The sequence below is a fragment of the Mastigoproctus giganteus genome, chromosome 8 (genome assembly GCF_048544385.1).
Source record: "Mastigoproctus giganteus isolate SK-2022 chromosome 8, ASM4854438v1, whole genome shotgun sequence".
Lineage (NCBI taxonomy): Eukaryota > Metazoa > Arthropoda > Arachnida > Uropygi > Thelyphonidae > Mastigoproctus > Mastigoproctus giganteus.
The window spans coordinates 92,717,127-92,736,002 of record NC_143582.1 but is presented as its reverse complement, the minus strand read 5'-3'; the positions used below and the strand labels follow the sequence as shown (position 1 = coordinate 92,736,002).

Genomic DNA, 18,876 nt, shown 5'->3' with positions numbered 1-18,876 from the left:
CTATTAGCCTGTGTATAACCCCCTGGCTAGTTTCCTGGCTAATACTACCTTGACAGAAAAGCAAACACTCTCACACCCCTTCTATTTAAACATATCCCATCCTTGTAAAAACAGTCTCTCCTGTAAATAAGCAAAGACCATGTTGAAAAAATTCTATCCAGTGAGCCTTGCACAGTCACTTCTGGGCCGAATTGAAGACACTTAAAATTTATTCCTAACTCATAACTTTCTCACAGCACTTCCCTGTACTTGTTAAGAAATTCAACTAATACTCATATCATTAGTACCAATGTATATTAAAATATAACTTTTTGTGTCCTTAGATGATAACTGCTTTACATCATCCCCTCACAATGCACACTGTTCCTATTCAAGCTAACCTTTATAACAATATGTTTCCCTGAAAATAGAGCCATCATCAACTGCTACCTCTGGTGGACAGAGATCTTTGCCATTAAGATGTCATGTTTTCTTTTGCTGGAGCATGGCATCAAGCTTTGAGCTGGGTCTTCTTTTAGTTTGTAAGCAGAAAAGTTATCAAAATACACACACACGCGCACAAACAATCTCAAAAATAATATGAAAATGTTACATTTCTTTTACTTGCCTTTGTTGTAGCAGTGAGTGATGCTCCATGTTCCAAAAGGACTGCAGCAACCTCTTCTTGCCCCTCTTTTGCAGCAATATGTAGAGCTGTATACATGTCTTTTGTAGTTGCATCCACAGCAGCACCATGTTGCAGTAACAGCCCCACAATATCTACATTACCTAATCGAGCTGCAATGTGCAGAGGTGTCTGCTGTTCCTACAGTGTGTATACAGAATAATATTTGAATACATTACAATAAAACATCTTTCAATGAATTATCACTATAATAAATATCCGTTATAATTTTCAAACACTTCTAAATGATATGGCCTAAGCCACATTAGATACTAAATCATGTTAAGTCCTATTATAGCAAATACTACTTTAAATGTTTCACTATAACCAAAATATTTCCAGATTCCAAATGAGTTTGCTGAAATAAAATCCATGTTTTGAAATTATTTTCAAAATCCACCATGTATAAAATGTGTTTTACAAATTAAATAATTACTGGTGTTTTCAGCAATTGTTGTTTTTTTTTTTTTTTTTTTTTTACAAATGTTAGTGCAGGAACAAACAGGTACTGCTGTTTATCCAGAAAGTTAAGCAAGTTCTGTGTGGCAATGTTTCAGGCAGTGAATGAATGGGTAAAGATCATATTGCAAACATCACCATTAATGAATAATAATAATAATCATTTCAATAATGAATTCTTATTCACATATTGAAAAGCACCATTTTAGTTCATAGTAAATTGAAGTGAAATGGCATCATTAACAACCCTGCCAACCTTAGTATCATCAGCAAACTTGGAATTAAGCCCGATATACTTTCATTCAATAGTATTGATAAATATACAAAACAACAGTGACTACAATAGTGGGCCCAAAGCCAAACCCTGGGGGACTCCACTAATAATATTAGTGCACGAAGAGCTGTGGCCTTCTCAGTCTTCTCCCACTCAACCACCCTTTTATCCATTGTAGCAACTTGCCCTTAATTCCTTACTGCTCAAATTTGCACACTGGTCTTCCATTAGCAACAGTATCAAAAACTATCCTGAAATCCAAGTATATGATATCAAAATTATTTTTTGCATCCAGTTCCTTGATAACCACATCATAGTATCCAGTCAAATTTGTCAGACAAGACTTTCCCTTAACAAACCCATGCTGTGTATGAATTATTACTGCAGTCTTGTCTAGATGATCCTGCAATGCTTCTTTAACCAGTGACTCCATTATTTTCCCTGGAACAGAAGTTAAACTAACGGGTCTGTAATTACAGGGCAGGTCATGGGGTTTTGTCAATGATATATAGGAATTGTGCTAGCAGGGAAAAGGAGATGATTATCCCTCTGTATAAGGCAATGGTCAGGCCACGCCTTCAGTACTGCATACAGGTCTGGAGGCCTCATTTTAGGAAGGATGTAGATTTACTTGAGCGTGTACAGAGAAGGGCAACAAGATTGGTGAGGGGAATGAAGGGATCCTCTTTCCAAGAGAGGCTTAAGTTCTGCAAATTGCAGTGGCTGGAGACTATGCACCTGCGCGGTGATCTGATTGAGGTATATAAGGCCTTGAATGGGTTGAGCACGCTGAATTCTGATGGGATCCTTCCACTTGTTCAGATTACGAACCTAAGGGGGCATAAATTCAAATTAAGAAAAGACAGATGTAGAATAGATGTGCGGAAATTTGCCTTTAGCCAGCGGGTGGTTAATTGCTGGAACAAACTTCCATCTGTCGTTGTGGAAGTTGATAGGTTGAATAAATTTAAGGAGGAACTGGACAGGCATTTGGAGAGAATGGTGTGATTTTTTTTTTTTTTTTTTTTTTTTTTGTTGGCTATGCTGCATAAGCTCATACATTTGCTTTCTTGCATCACATGCCACTACTACTACTACTACTACTCGTGTCACCCTTTGATCTCCCTGTGTGAATTGGGGATACATTTACACATCTCCAGTCTGAGGGGACTTCACTTTTAACCCAAGGATGCTCTCATAATTATGGCTAAGGGTTTGATTACTTCCTTTGCCGCTTCCTTTAATAGAAATTGATAGATCCCATCCATGCCAGGTGCCTTTCTTATGTTTAACTTCAACAATTTCTCCTGCACATTGCTCTCTGTTATTACAAAATCATTAAGCTCCCAGTTATAGTTTAATAAGCTTCTGTCCTCCACCAGCCTACAGAATTCTTCATATGTGAATGTTGTAGAGGCAAAATACTCGTTCCGTTTGTCAGCTATCTAAGCAGGATCATCAACACTCAAACCATGTGGAGACCAGACATTTATCAAACGCTAACAGGAATTTAAATGATTTTGTAATAACTGAAAGGAAAGCGGTGGTTGTTATTGTTGTTTGGCTTAACAAAACAAGGGCTACTGAGGCCAAATTGTGTCTGCTCATAGTTTATTTAGTTGAAATATACCGCTGTAGATGTTAAATTAAATACTCCTATACAAGCCAATACATTTTAAATAGATTACAAGTTCTTTTATGTTTGCTTCATTTCCCAGGATATGAGTTAAATCATGTGAGGTTCAACCTAGAGACTGACTGAAAAGTGTTTGACCGTATGGTTGAATATAAGGAACAATCAAAGAGGAAATGCCTAGCAGTAAATGGACTGTCACAGGATGAACACTGGGGTGGATCTTCTCCCAGTAGCAGGAACAGATGGGTATGATGAGTGTGTCCAATTCTGAGTCTTGCCAGTATCACTTCCTCTCGTGTTTTGTCGAAAGCCTGAGAGTCACAGCTTTGGTTCTTACTTTATCTGGTAAAGTTTATTGTTGGTGTTACTTTTCCAGATCTGTGACCAGTTGTTGTAACTTGCTTTGCAAATAACAGGCTTATAATCAGTGTAAGGAACCTGAGGATGTTCTGGGACAGCCGGTTGAGGATGTTTAGCTGCGAGGTCTGCACTTTCATTTCCCGGAATACCAGAATGGCCAGGGATCCAGAAAAGACTGATTGACTGATTGGACACACTGCAGGAAAATGGCTAAGAATGAAAGTGTTTCAAGGTGGGATGAGATGTTATTATTTGTTGTTGTTGTTATTTGGGTTTTAGGAGCATTAGCAACTAAGGCCATATTGCTCCGGGATATATGGTGGTCATTCCCTGACCTTTCCGCATCTTCCGTATTTGGTGGCGACGGGCTCGAACCCCAGTCTAATCAAGAAGTGTGTGCTATGCACTGCTGCTCCTTCCCACCTGGCTATGGAGGCGCCGGTGGTGGGATGAGAAGATGAGAAATTCTTCCTTATGGCAGAAACAGCACTGAGCGAGTCAGTGTAAATTATGGCAGATGAGATGGAAAGTTCAATAATTTTACTAAGTGCTAATTTGATGGCATGTAATTCGGCTGTGAAGATGCTGCAGACTAATGGTAGTGAGGCAGTAACTGTTAGAGAAGGAAAAACTGTAGCAGCACCAACCGTACTGGCTGTTTTTGATCTGTCAGTATAGACTTTTCAGGCATGGGAGTTCAGAGTAGTGTGAGCTAAGTACAACTGCCTGATATTAAAGGAAGGTACAGTATTCTTACCCCACTCCAGAAAATGTGTGTCATGGGAGGAAGAAACGTATGTCCAAGATGGAACAGGTGCAGCTGTGTCCTGAAAAATATCGCTTAAATTGATATTCCAACTCTTAGAAAGCTCTTTAATCCTGAGTGAAGCAGGTCTGTTTTCATTAGGCTTGCTTTCATATAACAAATCCCACAGAGTATTATAAACATACTCCCAACTGGGGTGAGATGGAAGACTCTGGATCTTAGCAACATAGTGGAGCAGTAATGATTTCCTACGAAGATGTAATGGAGGATCATGTGCTTCAATATAAAGACTCTGGATTGGAGAAGTCCTAAAAGCACCCAACACAGTCCTGAGAGCACTGTGTTGGACAATATTTAGACTTTGTAAAGTAGTGCTCCTGGCAGAGTCATAGACCGGATAACAATAATCTAGCCATGAACGGATTAAAGTTCTATAAAGATGCAGTAGAGTATACCGATTGGCACCCCATGACATAGCCGAGACTGATCGCAGTATATTCAGATACTTTAGATATGTATTTCTTAAATGAGAGATGTGAGCTTGGAAGTTCAGCCTGCTATCTAATATCACTCCAACGAATTTAACAGTACTTACAAGCGGGATTGGAAATTGTTTATTTGTAGTTTCAGATCGGGATGGAGAGCTCGTTTCTTGCAAAAGTGGGTGAGAGTGCATTTCTTTGATAGTCTGTAGCCATTCCGTGAAGTCCACGACTGTATTTTGGTAATGGCAAGTTGGAGCTGCCGTTCAATGGTGTTCATACTTTGAGACTGACAAGAAATTGTAAGGTCATCTGTGTACATGTAAGTTTCAACGGTTTTTGGGATATCTCGTGTTATGCTGCTAACTCGGATTGAAAATAGTGTTGGACTAAGTATCGATCCCTATGGGACTCCTTCCTGAATGTGAGATGCAGAGAGTACATTTTTATATCGGACCTGAAAAGAATGCAATTGCAGAAAATTTTGAATTATTTTCGGCAAATGGCCCCTGAGCCCCAAGTGGTAAAGGTCCATAATAATCCTATGATGCCATGTAGTGTCAAATGCCTTTTCAAGATCTAGGTTGACCATGACTAGATGTTGTTTCATGACAAAGGCATTGCAGATATGAGATTCAGCTTTGATAAGCACGTCCAGCGTTGATCTATTCTTCCGAAAGCCATACTGATGATCTGGAAAGAGATTCTGTGACTCCAGGATGTAAGTAAGCCTAGTATGAACCATCCTTTCAAAAATTTTACCCAGGGAGCTCGTAAGAGATATTGGCCTATAATGTTCAACACAGGAATGATCTTTTCCTAGTTTTGGTAAGGCAAAAATGAAAGAATGATGCCAGGAAGAAGGATAGGCATTTACAAAGAATATCCGATTATAAAAGATTAACATGGTACTCAAATCTTCTTCAATTAAATGCTTCGGCATAATGTAATGAACTCCATCTGGGCCTGCGGCACTATTTGAGGATCTGTTTAGCGATTCTTGAAGTTCTATGAATGTAAAGGGTTGGTTGTACGGGAAAGAACGGTGCATGAAAAAGTTGATTTTATATCGTTCTGCACTATCTTTGATGTTCTGAAATGTGGACCGATAGGAGACAGAAGCAGAGATTGTAGCAAATGATTCAGCAAGTGCATTAGCAACTTCTTCAGCTGTAGATAGGTCTTTCCCTTTCCAATGAAGTATTGGAGAGGGCATACGAGTGGATTTCCCATTTAGTGGCTGTATTCTTTTCCAGATGAGGCGTGTGTAGGTGTCTTTTGTAAATGTTGAGGAAAAGCAATCCAAGAGTCTTGTTTCACTTTCCTTCTAATTTGCCTTGCTTTTGCTTTAAGCCTTTTATAAGCAATGAGGTTATTAGTGGTGGGATTCTTATGGAAATTATTCCAAGCTCAGTTTTTTTCTTGTTTGGCAGTGAAGCAATCTGCATTCCACCAGTGATTTCAGTGATTGCGATATGTCTTGGATTTTGGAATGTAGGTATTTGCGGCAGTCAGAATCTGATCGATGATATAAGTATTTACATCATCAATAGGTTCTTTTTTAACGTAAAGTCTGTCTAGATGTATTTGAGCAGAACAGCCATCCCAGTTCGCCTTTTTAAACTTCCAAGAGGATCGTTGATCAGGATTTGGTGTTACCCCTGTTTGTAAGGAGCAAATGAATGTAAAGTGATCACGGTTAAAAGGATCTGTTTAATATAGACCATGTCATGATTGGAAAAATGGAAGGTGAGCAAACTGACAAGTCAATTTGAGAAGTAGATGCTGTAGGTAGGAGATCCAGAATTTAATAATTTTAGATCATCATTATTTATAAATTACTCAATCAATTTGCCTTTTCTGTTCATTGTAGCTGATCCCCACAATGGATGGTGTCCATTAAAGTCACTGAAAAGACAAACTGGAGTTGGAAGTTGTGCAATGAGGTTTTCAGGTTCTGATAGGGCAAGTGGTAGAGATGATGCAATATAAATCGAAACAATGGTAACTGAAATACCAACTGCAATCCGAGCTGCCACAGCTTCTAGGGTGGTTCTTAATTGGATCGGTCTGGATGGTATGTTAGAATTTACAAGAATGGCTACTCCTCCACGGGCAGGAGACTCTGGGATTCTATCTCGTCGTATATCATAAAATTTGAGAATTTCGGCAAAACTTGGGGTGACAAGAATGTTTCCTGTAGGCATCCATGGGATTAAACTGAGAAATTAAATCCCTTAAGTCATCAGAATGGCTGCTTAGTCCTCTACAATTCCACTGTATGATGTTAGGCATTATTTTGGTTTGGCTGAGGATAATTCAACTGAATGATTTTTGTATGCAGGGCATTTTTTCCGAGTCTTTTTTTGAGAATAAGGGGCATCCGGTATCCATAGTGTCATTTGCATGGAGTTCTAGGACAGGTTCTTCATAATTTGGGTGTATATCCACTTTCATAGTGTCGGTTGGTGAATCAGTTTCCTTACAGTCTTTATTGGGTTTCAATTTTTCTGTGTCATTTGAGACTGTCACAGTATGAGTTGGGATACTAATTGGAGTGTTGGTGGCATTGCTGGTTTTAGTTTTAGAATTTTCTTTTCCAGTGGTTGAAAAGGTTGCTTTAACCCAATTAGCTAGTGAGATGTTGGGCGGTATTGACACATCTGTTTGAATTGCAGTTGTATGAAAACTTCAGGTTCGAGAGGCATAAGATGGACTTGGCATGGTCAACATTATTTGTCTGCGTGCCTCAGGATATGTGAGTTTATGTTCTACTTTGTATTTTTGGATTTTCCTACCTGTTTTCCACATTTCAAATGATTAAGAAAAGGCGGGGTGATTGCCTTTGCAGATGAGGCAAATGGGAATTGCAGCTGGACAATCTGCCTGTGTATGATCTTTTGCTCCACAAATAGGACAGATGGCGTCACCTCTGCATGCCTGCTGTGAATGGCCATATTTCTGGCATTTAAAACAGCGAAAAGGATTCGGGATGTATGGACAAATTTGGCAGTTTAAATATCCAGCTTTTACTGAGGATGGCAAATCAGGAGTACTAAAAGTTAAAATGATGGAACGAGTTGGAATGAGATTTCCATCTTTTTTTGTCATTATTCTTTTAGCACTGATTACCTTTTGATTGCTAAGTTCTTGTACTAATTCCTACTCAGACACTGTAATTAAGTCCTATTCTGTGATGATGCCTTTTGATGAATTTAAGGTATTGTAGGGAGTAACAGATACTAGCAACCCACCAAATGTCGTTGTCTTTAATAGCCACTCCAAATGTTTGGTGGTGGCTGTTTCAATCAGGAGATCTCTGGATTGTAGTCGCTTTACCATTTTTGGTGATCCTGCAATATATTCTAGATGTCTTTGAATCATGAATGGAGAACTTACCCACAGGCTCAGTAGACAGAGTGTATCACCAAAAAATTAGGAATGTCTGAACAGTGTGCTTCTGTTTGAAGCCTTTTAGGTTGACTATTTTCCTTGTCTTCATGACAGTATTCTTGCCTTGAGCTTGAAGGCTCAAAGCGTGGAAAATTTGTAGAATCCATGATGGCTCCTTTGGGCCCTGGTGGTTTCTTTTCCACCCAGGTTACCAGCCCCGCCACGGGGAGGCAGGAGCAGTGCCACGAGGTGACCAAGCGGCTGAGTTAGTAATTAGTATTTATAGAAAAAAGAAATACAAAGGTGGATTCTCTTTCTGGGCTTTTCCCCACTTCTTGTAGAGAAAAAGTGCTACTCTGATATACAAATAAAATCAAGAAAACGGTTTTTGAAACAAAAAATAGAATCTGTTCGCTCAAATTCTCTTGGCAGAAATCGCTTTTAGAAATGCACTAGAAATCACTTGGCCATGGAACGCTTGGCACTCGGGGCAAAGGAAAGTGTAAGAGAAACTGTTGAAGTTTCTCTTCCATATTCTTGAGGGTCCAGTGTCTATGTCCTTGAAGATCAGAAAGGTACCTGGGGTGGATGGGATCTATCCAATTATATTAAGGGAGGAAGCAAAGGAACTAAGCAAACCCTCGGCCATAATTATAAGAGTATCCCATGGATTCAGGGGAGGTCCCCACGGACTGGAGAAGTGCAAATGTATCCCCAATTCACAATGTGATCAAAGGGTGACACGAGTAATTACAGATCTGTTAGTTTAATTTCTGTTCCAATGAAAATAATGGAGTCACTCGTTAAAGAAATAATGAATGATTATCTAGACAAGACTGCAGCTATAGTTCAGACACAGCATGGGCTTGTTAAGTGGAAATCTTGTCTGATCAATTTGACTGGATACTACAATGTGGTCACAAAGGAAGTGGATGCAAAAATTATTTTGATTTTATATACTTGGATTTCAGGAAATCCTTTTGATACAGTTGCATATAAAAGATTGTGGTACAAATTGGAGCAGTGTAGCATTAAGGGCACATTGCTGCTATGGATAAAGGGATAGTTGAATAGAAGAAGACAGAGTGATAATCAATGGACACTGCTCTTCATGGACTAATGTTGTTAGTGGAGTCTCCCACAGTTCAGTGTTGGGCCAATTGTTGTTTTCTATTTTTATCAATGATAGTGATGAAGGTATGTCAGGCTTAATGTCCAAGTTTGCAGATGATACAAAGGTTGGCAGGATTGTTAATGACAGTATGCTACTGCAACAGGATCTAGAAAAGTTAGGCAGATGGTCTGCGAAGTGGCAACCACCAAAGTTTAACATTGACAAATACAAAGTACTGCATATGAGGAGCAATCACGGCAAAGTAACATACCAACTGCATGATACTACACTTGGGGTAGGGAAGAATGAAAAAAACCTATGGTACTTGTGCAATCAGATATGAAGTTCTCTGAGCAGTAAAGACAGGCTTCCAGGACTTGCTCATGGAGTTTTGTCAGTGATATATACAGAATTTTGCTACCAGGGATAAGGAGGTGATTATCGCTTTGTATAAGGCTATGCTCAAGCCACACCTTGAGTACTGCATACAGGTCTGCAGGTCTCATTTGAAGTAGGATGTAGAGCTGCTGGAACAAGTACAGAGAAGGGCAACAAGATTGGTGAGGGGAACAAAGAGATGCTCTTAACAAGAAAGGCTTTAGTTCTGCAAATTGCAGCATCCGGAGACTAAGCACCTGTGAGGTGATCTGAACGAGGTGTTTAAGGCTTTAAATGGTTTGAACAAGCTCAATGCTAATGGGATTCTTCTTCTTTCTCAGATGGTGCACTTGAGGGAATAAATTCAAATTGAGGAAAGACAGTTGCACAATAAATGAGCAAAAATTTGTCTTTAGCGAGTAGTTGATTGCTGAAACAAACTTCCATTTGTCATTGTGGAAGTTAATAGCATAAATAAATTCAAGGAAAAGTTTGGGTTTGGGTTTTATTGGCGCATCAGCAACTGAGGCTATAATGCGCCAATTTTCAAGGAAGAAGTAGGCAAACTATTGGAGGGAATAAATAAGTGAAATGGGAGGTGCTTTTTATTTCTTTTTTTTTAAATCATATGCCATTACTAATGCTACTCTTCAGCAGAGTCATAAAAATCAACAGTGTTTTTGGAATACTGTTTGTAATGTTGTTTATTCATATTGCAAATAATGTGGAACTCCTTCTTGTAGTTCGAGAGAGAGAGAATCTGGATATAGCGAACTTGGAAGGACCTAGGCTGAAGAAAGTTTAGAATAAAATAGGGTAAATGACCACTGAAATCAATAAAATGGAAATCTCCAAGGATGCCATAGCACCACACGATATCAAAAGCTTTCTCTATATCAAGGCATACCATGAATAGACGTTGATTTCGAATGAATGTATTTCTGAAATGATTCTGCCTTTACAATGAGATCTAAGGATGACCAATTTTTCCTAAAGCCAAAAATAATTGTTACTGGTTACATTTCGTGTTTCAACATACCAGAAGGAACCACTGGTATATTATTTTTTACTGGGTTTTGCTCAAGCAATTGGTAAGTGAAATCAATCTGTAGACATGAGGGAACAAAATGATCTTTTGCTGGTTTGGGGCTTGTAATTATGTAGGAGTGACACCAGAAACTATGAAATGTATGTTCAGAGAAAATCCTATTGAAAAAAAAAGTGCAACAGTGAGTATAATGAATTCTGATTTAGTTGTTTGAGAATGATATAGTAAATCCCATCAAAGCCAGCAGCACTGCTCTTTGAGGTGGATACAGATTCTTGCTGTTCATAAGTGAGGGTGGCTGGTTATAAGGTTGATGACAGTTTAAAGCTGGGTTTCAATTTCTCAGTTATGGCTTTAATTTTTTGGAATAACGGGTTATAAATGGCATTTTTTTTTTTGCTTTGTTACATTCCTCATTCCACCACTGATTGGTATGTCAACGGCTTATCATTTGAGATTGAGGAATGGTAGTTGTCACAGCTGTTGGAATTTGGGTTGTAATATGATTGGTAACAGTATCAATAGTACAAGACTCAATAATGATCATCAAAAGAGACATTATTATTATTAGTAGTAGTAGTATGGTGCAGGGAAGCCTGAGGTTTATGCTGCACCATACAAAAAAAAAAATTTCTGAATTACCCTGACACAGAGAGAGAGAGAGAGAGAGAGAGAGAGAGAGAGAGAGAGAGAACAAGGGTCAGAAGTAGAAGGGAATCACCAAGAAAGAGAAGAATGACGATATCTAGCTCAGGACCCTGGGTGTGTCAAGTACATATTCACCAGATATGAGCCCCTGACATGGTTAGTGTATGTTGTCTAATCTGTTTGGAAAATTTCCATTTCATTTGAGAGTGCTGTTATGAAGTGGAAGGTCTGAATTCTGCATATTATTGCATAGTGATTGCTGTTGAGAAGATTTTCAAGTACGGTCAATTTGATACATGTGAAGAGGATAGGAGGGCAAATTGAAAGACCAATTGCAGAAGTTGACCATGTGTGAAAATGTATGTAAGTAGAAGTAGGTGCAATGATGTTAAATTCTGTCGGTCAAATAGCATTTCAATGAGGTGTCCTCATCTGTCGGCAGGAGAAGAATGCCATAATGAAAGATGCCCATTAAACAGAAAGGAGATGGCAATTTCAGAACAAGGTTATCCAGTTCCTGCATCATACAAGTATAACTGGGAGGAGAGTAGACCTAGACAAGTGTCAAGGCAATATTGATATCAGTGTGCTGAAGTGGGACTTACTCAAAGAGGTAACTACCATCAGGGGTAAAGGGAAGGGTTTTTGCTTTCGTAAAGGCGACTACGATGGTATGAGACAGTATTTAAATTCTATACAGTGGGACCAACCGATAATGTTACCAACAGCAAATTCAAAATGGGAAGCATTCAAAGAACTTATCTTGGAAGTTACTAGGCTTTACATACCAACTAAGAAATATTGTTCAAGGTTTAGGCCTAAATGGATGTCAGATGAACTAATGAGACATATGGCAACTCTCGAAGTTGGGTTCGAGAGTAGCCTGTGCGGCCGCAGCTATTTTGCAGCTCCTGGAGAAGAGAAGTTTTTTCTGATTTATTTTTTTGTTTTATTAGCTTAAATTGGCATATTTACTTATTTTCTAGAGTAGTTTTATATTCCTAGTTACGATACTTAGTTTAAAGTTTAACTTGATAGAGATTTTGTGGGTATTACTTAGTATCGGTAACGGTATCAAATCCACGTGTTACAAATTGCAGCTCCGTTGAACGAGAGGTTTTTAACCGTATTTAGCCGATTTATTAACCAATTGTTATATCAAATTATTATCTGTAAGTAGCTATACACCTAGTCAGGATCCTTAGTTTATTCTAAATTGAGACAGCGAGATTTGGAAGTTAATCAATACTTAAGAGTCCGTAGAACTACCGTTCGTAATTACCGCCATTGTAACACGATACAGCATATCCGGAATTCGATAGCATTAGCTTTGTATAGTATAGTGCATAATATAATATTGTCAATTAATCAGTAAATCTATTAATCTTGTTAAACTTCATTGTCAATTAAATTGTACTTTTAACTATATATATATAACGACTTAGAGTACAAACGTAACAAATAATTAATACATAACTTGATACAGAAGTGTCCGTAGATTTACCGTTCGTAACTTGCCGCCATTGTTATATGACACAACGTTATATCCCGAACTAGATAGCATAAGCTTAGTATAGTATATAATATAATATTGTCAATTAATCAGTAATTCTATTAATCTTGTTAAACTTCATTGTCAATTAAATTATACTTTTAACTAAATACATATAACGACTTAGATTAAAAACATAACATAATTAATTAATACATAACTTGATACGGAAGTTATATAAACGGAACTCGTAGATAATACTCGATACTGAAAAATATATATACTTTATAACTGTGTTGGGATACAAGTTTAGGATTATAATTTTGAACTGAAATTGAAATTTTATTGAAATTAAATCAAAATCATGACTCAGACCAGAGCAGCAAAGCAAAAGGCTCAAGCTAATGGGAGTGCTGTGGCTCAGGGGACAACTGAGGGGGGCAATTGCCCTCTGAATCACAGCTTTTTAAAACGCACTGCTTGCATGATGTTTGTGGAGCAATCGGGTACGGGACATGATATTGCCATGGGGGATGTCTTTGTGTGTGTGTGTGTGTGTGTGTGTGCGCGCGCGCGCGCGATGTAAGGAAATCAGGCGACAACTCAGCGTTGTTATGGGCCTATATGAGACCTTGAAGGACAGGGTGGATGTCCTCGAAGGATCTGAAATGAGGGGACCATCAGGCTCTCAGCTGCCCACATCAACACCAGAGCTTGCACTTGATCATCACGCAACACAGTGGCAACCCTCAAGGCAGAATGCGCTGGTCCCACAAGAACTAATAGTTGTTTGTGACTCTATTGTCAGGGAAAACGGGGAACATGCTTTGTAAAAAGGATAGGTGGAACAGGAGCAGGGTATGTCTGCAGGAGGCAAAGGTTGATGACGTTGTAGAGCGGATATCATCTTTTAAGGGCACAAAAGGTGATATAGTTGTACACGTTGGCACTAATGATATTAAGAGTAGGAGACCAGCGGAATTACTTAACAAGTACAAGTCACTGTTGAAAAAAAGCTGTGAAGTAGGGTTAAATTTGAAAGTGTCTGCAATTCTGCACAGACACGATACGAGGGAGTATATGATGAGAGCCTTGTCGATCAATTCGGCCCTGGAAAGATTGTGCAAGGCTCAAGGGGTAGAATTTTTTTCAGCCTGGACTGTACTTGTTAACAGGAGAGATTGCTTCTACAGGGATGGGATACACTGAAATAGAAAGGGTGCAAGAATATTTGCTGATGCTATCGAGGCAGTGTTAGGTGGGTCGGAAAACTGTTAGCTTTGGGGGAGACAAAGACTAATAGATTAACAGTAGCCACTGGCAGAGGTGAAAGAGATTCTTGCACTGCTTCTATTGGAATGAGCAGAAGCCTGAAAAACAAGATGCAGGATATTTCAGAGACTGCTGGAAGTCATTGCGGTACAAGTTGTTGTTTGGATTTTTTTTAGGAGCATTAGCAACTAAAGCCATATTGCTCCAGGATACGCGGTGGTCATTCCCTGACCTTTCCGCATCCTCCGTATTTGGTGGTGACGGGCTCGAACCCCGGTCTAATCAAGAAGCGTGTGCTACGCACTGCGGCTGCTGCTGCTCGTTCCCACCTGGCTACGGAGGCACCTGCAGTACAAGTAAACACATGGGTTGTGTTAGGGTAGCTAAGAAAAGAAACAGGTGCATGTATACTTGCGTGTACACCAATGCTAGGAGTTTAGTAAATAAATTTGATGAATTTTAGGTATTGCTCAAAACATCAAAGGCAGATATTGTTGGGATATCAGAGACGTGGTGTCACACAGATATAAGGAATGCAGAACTGGAATTTGGGGAGTACAACGTCTACAGAAAGGATAGACAGGATAGGAAAGGAGGAGGGGTTATGCTATTAGTTAAGAAACACATAAAATCCAAGGAAGTGAAGCCAGTCGACATCGATGGACAGGGCAGTGTCGAGTCAATTTGGTGTGACATAAGCATAGGTAAATCAAAATTGAGAGTAGGAGTGTGCTATAGGCCTAATGACTCTGATGAGTATAATAAGATACTGTACAGGGAAATAGAATGGGCCAGTAAATCAGAGAGTCTCATAATGGGGGATTTTAATTTCCCAGATATTGACTGGAATTTGGGGGCTGGTCACTCACACACTAGCAAGGCTTTTGTGGATTTATTGGATGATTGTTTTCTGCATCAGCATGTTCGGGAGGCAACTAGAGGGAGTAATACTCTTGATTTGATTATCAGTAGAGATTCTTCATGCATTAAGAATCTGCAGGTAAATGAACCACTAGTGGCAGTGATCACAGTGTGCTGAAGTGGGATTTATTCAAAGAGGTAACTACCATTAGGGGTAAATGAAAGGGTTATTGCTTTCGTAAAGGCGACTATGATGGTCTGAGACAGTATTTAAATTCTATACAGTGGGACCAACTGATGATGTTACCAACAGCAAATTCAAAATGGGACGCATTCAAGGAACTAATCTTGGAAGCTACCAGGCTTTACATACCAACCAAGAAATATTGTTCAATGTTCAGGCCTAAATGGTTGTCAGATCAACTAATGAGACATATGGCAGAGAAGAAAAATACATGGGATACATACAAATTAATGGGTGACATGGAAGCCTATGATAGATATAAGTTGGTCTGTAACCAAGTCACAAAGGAGATTAGGCAGGCAAAGGCAGATTATGAGAAATCCTTGGCAAAGGATGCAAAGAAAAACAGAAAAGAGTTCTTTACCTATTTAAACTCAAGAAGGAAAGGGATGAATCAAATTGGTCCACTGGATATTGATGGTTCAACAGTTGAAGATCCTGCTCATATGGCTAACAATCTAAACAAGTATTTTGCATCTACTTTCACACATGAGGAGTTATTCAGGAAGGGGAATGTCGTAAGTGAAGTAAACATTGGCAGTGAGCTAGATGATTTTCTAATAACTGAGAGGAAAGTGGAGGAGAAATTGTTGAGGATAAACATAAAAAAGGCACCCGGGGTGGATGGGATCTATCCAGTTATATTAAAGGAGGCAGCAAAGGAAGTAAGCAAACCCCTAGCCATAATTATGAGAGCTTCTTTGGACTCAGGGGAGGTACCCATAGATTGGAGATGTGCAAATGTAACCCCAATTCACAAAGGAGGATCAAAGGCTGACACAAGTAATTATAGACCTGTTAGTTTAACTTCGGTTCCAGGAAAATTAATGGAGGCACTGGTTAAAGAAGCACTGCAGGATCATCTAGACAAGAATTCAGTTATAGCTCAGACACAGCATGGTTTTGTTAAGGGCAGGTCTTGTCTGACCAATTTGATTGGATACTATGATGTAGTCACAAAAGAACTGGATGCAAGGAATAACTTTGATATTATAAATTTGGATCTTAGAAAGGCTTTTGATACTGTTGAGCATGGAAGACTGCTGCACAAATTGGAGCAGTGTGGCATTGGAGGCAAATTGCTACTATGGATAAAGGGATGGTTGAGTGGCAGAAGACAGAGAGTGGTAATGAATGGACACTGCTCAACGTGGACTAATGTTATTAGTGGAGTTCCTCAGGGTTCAGTGTTGGGTCCATTGTTGTTTTCTGTATTTATAAATGATATTGATGATGGTATATCAAGCTTAATGTCCAAGTTTGCAGACGATACAAAGGTTGGCAGGGTTGTTAAGGACACTACTGATGCTATGCTGCTGCAACAGGTTCTGGAAAGGTTGAGCAGATGGGCTGAGAGGTGGCAAGTGAAGTTGAACATTGACAAATGTCAAGTACTACATATGGGAAACAGTAACCCCAGATCAACGTATCAACTCTGTGGTACTACGCTGACAGTGGTAGAGAATGAAAAGGACCTGGGGGTAATTGTGCAGGCAGATATGAAGTTCTCTGAGCAGTGCAGACGAGCTGCAATAGTAGCTCATGGTGTCTTGTCACTGATATACAGGAATTTTTCTAGTAGGGATAGGGATGTGATTATTCCCTTGTATAAGGCATTGGTCAGGCCACACCTTGAGTACTGTATACAGGTCTGGAGGCCTCATTTCAAGAAGGATGTAGAGCTGCTGGAACGAGTACAGAGAAGGGCAACAAGATTAGTGAATGGAACAAAGGGTTGCTCTTACGAAGAAAGGCTTAAGTTTTGCAAATTACAGAGTCTGGAGACTAGGCATCGGCGAGGTGATCTGATAGAGGTGTATAAGGCTTTGAATGGCTTGAGCATGCTCAATGCCGATGGGATTCTTCCTCTTGCTGAGAATAATCGCCTGAAAGGGCATAAATTCAAATTCAGGAAGGATGGATGTCGGATAGATGTGCGGAAATTTGCCTTTAGACAGCGGGCAGTTGGTTTGTGGAATAGACTTCCATCACTTGTTGTTGAAGTTGATAGCCTAAATAAATTTAAGGCTCAGCTGGACAGGTATTTCGAACGAACGGAGGGGTGAAATGGGAGTAGTGGTTGGGTTTTTTTTTTTTTTGGCTGATGCTGAATAAGCTTGCTTTCTTGCATCATATGCCTCTACTAATGCTAATGCTAAGAAAAATGGATGGGTGACATGGAAGCCCATGATAGATATAAGCTGGTCTGTAACCAAGTCACAAAGGAGATAAGGCAGGCAAAGGCAGATGAGAAATCCTAGGCAAAGGATGCAAAGTAAAACAGAAAAGAGTTCTTTACCTATGTAAACTCTAGAAGGAAAGGGATGAATCAGATTGGTCCACTGGATATTGATGTTCAACAGTAGAGGATCCTGCTCAGGTGGCTAACAAACTAAATGAATATTTTGCATCTACATTCACATATGAGGAGTTATTCAGGAAGGGGAATGCCAGAGGTGAAGTAAGTTCTGGCAGTGAGATAGATGATTTTGTAATAACTGAGAGGAAAGTGGAGGAGAAATTGTTGAGGATAAACATTAAAAAGTAACCCGGGGTAGATGGGATCTATCCAGTTATATTAAAGGAGGCAGCAAAGGAAGTAAGCAAACCCTTAGCCATAATTATGAGAGCTTCTTTGGACTCAGGGAATGTACTCATAGACTGGAGATGTGCAAATGTGACCCCAATTCACAAAGGAGGATCAAAGGCTGACACAAGTAATTATAGACCTGTGAGTTTAACTTCTGTTCTAGGAAAATTAATGGAGGACTGGTTAAAGAAGCACTGCAGGATCATCTAGATAAGACTTCAGTTATAGCTTGGACATAGCATGGTTTTGTTAAGGGAAAGTCTTGCCTGACCAATTTAATTGGATACTATGATACTGTCACAAAAGAACTGGATGCACTTTGATATTATATATTTGGATCTTAGAAAGGCTTTTGATACTATTGCACATGGAAGACTGCTGCACAAATTGGAGGCAAATTGCTGCTATGGATAAAGGGATTGTGGAGGGAGAGAAGACAGAGTGGTAATCAATGGACACTGCTCATCGTGGACTAATGTTATTAGTGGAGTCCCTCAGGGTTCAGTGTTGGGTCCATTGTTGTTTTCTGTATTTATAAATAATATTGATTATGGTATATCAAGTTTAATGTCCAAGTTTGCAGACGATACAAAGTTGCCAGGGTTGTTAAGGACGCTACTGACGCTATGCTGCTGCTACAGGATCTGGAAAGGTTGAGCAGATGGGCTGAGAGGTGGCAAATGAAGTTTAACATTGACAAATGTAAAGTACTACATGTGAGAAACAGTAACCCCAGAGCAATGTATGAACTCTGTGGTACTACACTGACAGTGGTAGAGAATGAAAAGGACCTGGGGGTAATTGTGCAGGCAGATATGAAGTTCTCTGAGCAGTGCAGACAGGCGCAAAGAGTAGCTCATGGTGTCTTGTCAATGATATACAGGAATTTTTCTAGCAGGGATAAGGAGGTGATTATTCCCTTGTATAAGGCAATGGTCAGGCCACACCTTGAGTACTGCATATAGATCTGGAGGCCTCATTTCAAGAAGGATGTAGAGCTGGTGGAACAGGTACAGAGAAGGGCAACAAGATTAGTGAATGGAACAAGGGGTTACTCTTACGAAAAAAGGCTTAAGTTTTGCAAATTACAGTGTCTGGCGACTAGGCACCGATGAGGTGATCTGATAGAGGTGTATAAAGCATTGAATATTTACAGTATGCTCAATGCCGATGGGATTCTTCCTCTTGCTCAGAA

At 39.5% G+C, this 18,876-nt stretch overlaps 1 protein-coding gene across 1 annotated transcript in view; it reads right to left on the bottom strand.

The window, feature by feature from the left end:
* LOC150081718 (uncharacterized) overlaps nt 1-18,876 on the bottom strand; it is a 1,674,628-nt gene that overhangs the window by 956,588 nt on the left and 699,164 nt on the right. Inside the window, exon 13 of the mRNA XM_090378825.1 lies at nt 608-805. Within this exon, the coding sequence (XP_090234951.1) occupies nt 608-805 (198 nt within the window). The remainder of the gene's footprint in view (nt 1-607; nt 806-18,876) is intronic.